Here is a 3443-nt window from a genome sequence, read left to right as displayed (position 1 = left end):
CCCCTCTCCCCTCTCCCCCTCTCCCCCTCTTCCACTCACTCTCCTTCCTCCTCCCCTCCCGACACTCCGCCGGGTTAGGTCTACGTCTGCTCATCCTCTTCACATCCGGATATCCTCCTTCGCGTGTATGGCTCCGGCTCGTCGCACTTCTTCTCGCGCGAGACCGAGCTGTCGATCTTCGGCCTGGTGGCGAATTACGGCCTGGGCCCGGCTCTGATGGCCTCTTTCCCCGGGGGCCGGCTGGAGGAGTTCATCGGCGACGCGCGCACCATCGATGCCAAGAGTGTCCGCTCGCCCGGGACCTCGCGGAGCATTGCCCGAGCCATGGCCCGGCTGCATGCCATCGGCCTGGACTATTCGCCCCAGGCCCGGGACCATGGGTTCCCGCCGCCGCCGTCGATCCCCGGCGAGACGCCCGGGGTGTCGTCCCTCTTCGCGAAGATCCGCCGCTGGGCGGTCAACCTCCGTGCCTTGGATGCGGAGGCGCGCGCCGCTGGCGCGGCTCTGCGGCACAGCGCCGAGCCGGAGCCGGCTGCTGCTGACGCGCTGGCCGGGGCGCCGACCCCGGGGGCTGCCGGAGCGCCGACCACCGGTGCCTGCATGGGCGATCCGGAGATCCTGACCACGCGCCTGCGTACCACGCGCCTGGTGTCGGTGGCCGACCTGCAGGCGGAGCTCGACTGGCTCGAGGCCAAGCTCGAGGAGTTGGAAACGCGCGATGGTCAGCGCAGTCCAATTGTCTTCTCCCACAATGACGCCCAGTATGGGAATATCCTGCGCCGGGATGGTGGCCATGATTCGACGACCCCGCACCGGACGTCGGACAGCCTGCCCACAGCGGTCGGCTATGATGGCCGTGTGACCATGGTCGACTTGGAGTATGCTGGTTTTGCGCCGCGCGGCTTCGACATCGGCAACCACTTCTGCGAGGTGCGTCGACCACGCATGGTGGCGACACTGGGTGCAGGCCTCTGCGCCCCTCGGCGGTGGATCGGCATATCGTGGCGCTAGAGTGCCAGGGGTGGGGGCCTTTCTCTTTCGCATTTCTTCGCCCTCCTTCACGCTTTCCCCCCATGTCCTCGCCCACTTCCTCACATGTGTGCCGTTGTCTTCCTCCTCCCGTCATCCCCGTCATTTCGGTCTCTCCGTCCTCCCCCTGCCCTCGTTGTTGTTTTTTTCCCCCCCCCCCCTTCTTGTCGTCGCCCATTTCCAGTGGGCCGCCGATTACCACTCCTCCGAGCCGCATGTCTTCCACTTCCACCTTTACCCGTCGGTGGCCGAGCAGCGGGCCTTCATCCGGGCGTACCTGGCCGAGTACCGGCGCCTCGAGGCCCTTGGGTCGGTGCGTCTGGACCCGTACCTGCACACGGACGGCCCGCCTCCGCTGGAGGCCGAGGCCGCGGCCCTGGGCATCTCCTCGGAGGAGGTGGACCAGGTGCTGCTGGAGTCGACTCGCTATGCGCTGGTGTCACATCTCCTTTGGATCCTGTGGGGTCTGATTTCGGCGCATTGCGTTCCGCCGTCGGAAATCGACTTCGACTTCGGCGCCTATGCCTCCTTGCGTTGGGTGGAGTATTGGCGTGTGCGTGATTGTGTGCTGGGGGATCTGCCATGTGGCAGTGGCTCCGACGATTCGGACGGCACAGAGTCCCCGGTGGAGGGGGCCCCCCCCGGCGGGGGCATCTCCCGGTCGGCGGACATCACCAAGCGGGCCTTCAGCATGATTGGCCCGACGCCGGCCGTCAGCAGCGGTGCGGCCACCGCCTCCAAGAATGCTCGGAATGCGGAGGCCGCCGAGGCGGATGCCCTGCATGAGGCCCAGTCGTTGACGGCGGCGGCGGCGGTGGCTGCCGCCTCGGCGGCGGCGGTGGCTGCCGCCAATGCGGCCGTCACCTCGGCCGCCATGTCGGCTGTTCCCTCATCGACGCGCAGCGCTGATGCCCTCCTCGAGACGGCATCCCTTCACAGCACTCCCAGCCAGTCTCCCGATCCTGTCCATTGAGAGCGAGGCGCAGGGGAAGGCTCGGGGGAGGATATGGGGCGCAGGGAGGGGGGGGGGGGGGGGAGGGGGTGTTCTGGCGTGCTGTTTTTGATGCACGTGCGCTCTCTCTCTCTCTCTCTCTCTCTCTCTCTCTCCCTCTTCGCCTCTCCCTCCTCTCCCTCCCTCTTTCTCTCTCTCTTTCCCGTCCTTGATGATATCTTCCCTGGCCTTTTCCCCTCCCCCCCCTCCCCGTGTGGCTCGTGTACGGCAAACAGTCTGCCCCGGCCAAGCGGTGCCTCTCCTCTTCTCCCTCTCCCCAATACACTTCAATAGTATAGAGATACGCATCCTGCCCTTGTGCATTCCCTGTCACACACACGTGGCAGAGGGGTGGGGGGATATGTGTGAATCCCCATCGAGCGAGGGCACAAACACCACTTAGCGTGTGTGTGTGTGTGTGTGTTCTCAACTCAGATGCCCACGTGTAGGGTCAATACCTGTCATCAGAAGGGGGAGGGGGGCATGTATTTAGGTGGCCGGGGGCGAGGGACACGCGGGGCATTCCCCCCTGGCGCCGGCGCCAGGGGCCACGCTGCTGGGCTGGATGAGGGGGAGGAAAACAAGGGCAAGGGGAATGAAGGAAAGAAGGGGAGAGAGAGAGATAGGAAAGGGAAAATGACAGTCTGCATGTGGTCACCCGCACACAGACGCATAGGCGCGCCACGCGTGTCTGTCTCTGCGCATGCACATCTATAATGGGGGAATGAGAGGGGCGGAGGGGGGGGGGGGGGGGGGGGGGGGGGGGGGGGGGGGGCGGGGGGGGGGGGGGGGGGGGGGGGGGGGGGGGGGGGGGGGGGGGGCGGGGGAGGGGGGCCCCCCCCCCCCCCCCCCCCCCCCCCCCCGCGTGGCACATCAGATCGTCCAGGACTGGTTGTTGATGCAGCACTCGTACAGGAGCCAAACGCACTTGGTGCCCTGGCTGAAGTGCCTCCGCATGGCAAGGCGGTCGGACTCGAAGAGCGGAGGGGAGTTGGTGACCATCTGCGGCATGTTGGCCGCATCGCCTATGGACAGGACCTGGTGCGTGTGGCTGATGGCCGAGGTGGCCCCATCGGAGTCGATGCGGTCGATCAGGGTAATCAGCGAGGTGGTGGCCTTGGCGAGGTTGCTGGTGGAGAACATCTCGATGACCTGGGTGCAGAATTCCCGGATCTGGTGGGAGGAGGCCGAGGCCGGCTGGCCAAGGCCGGCCTTCTGGATGCTGCTGGCCACCGCGACATTGACCCAAAGGAGGGGGAGGATGGAGGCGAGGGCCTCGTGGAAGGGCCGCTCATGGGCCATGCGGATGGCGTGCGACCCGGCCATCAGGGCGTTGGGCGAGTAATTGGCGCGGTCCAGGGCCGCGGGATCGATATTGAAGCGGCCAAGGTGGCCTTCAGGTGGGATGCCGGGGGGAGGGGGG

At 66.7% G+C, this 3443-nt stretch overlaps 2 protein-coding genes across 2 annotated transcripts in view; one reads left to right on the top strand and one right to left on the bottom strand.

Moving 5' to 3' along the window:
* The window catches only part of H696_02579 (hypothetical protein), a gene marked incomplete at its 3' end in the record, with an annotated part of 9783 nt that extends 7781 nt beyond the window's left edge, over nt 1-2002 (top strand). Inside the window, exons 3-4 of the mRNA XM_009496490.1 lie at nt 79-930; nt 1214-2002. Of these exons, the coding sequence (XP_009494765.1) occupies nt 79-930; nt 1214-2002 (1641 nt within the window). The remainder of the gene's footprint in view (nt 1-78; nt 931-1213) is intronic.
* An 880-nt stretch (nt 2003-2882) lies between these two features.
* Nucleotides 2883-3443, bottom strand: part of H696_02578 (TENA/THI-4 family protein) — a 1321-nt gene continuing 760 nt past the window's right edge. The window contains exon 4 of the mRNA XM_009496489.1: nt 2883-3414. Within this exon, the coding sequence (XP_009494764.1) occupies nt 2894-3414 (521 nt within the window). The 3' untranslated portion in view covers nt 2883-2893. The remainder of the gene's footprint in view (nt 3415-3443) is intronic.

This window comes from Fonticula alba (assembly GCF_000388065.1).
Source record: "Fonticula alba strain ATCC 38817 unplaced genomic scaffold supercont2.4, whole genome shotgun sequence".
In the NCBI taxonomy this organism is placed as follows: Eukaryota; order Rotosphaerida; family Fonticulaceae; genus Fonticula; species Fonticula alba.
This window is presented reverse-complemented; position numbering and strand designations above follow the sequence as displayed.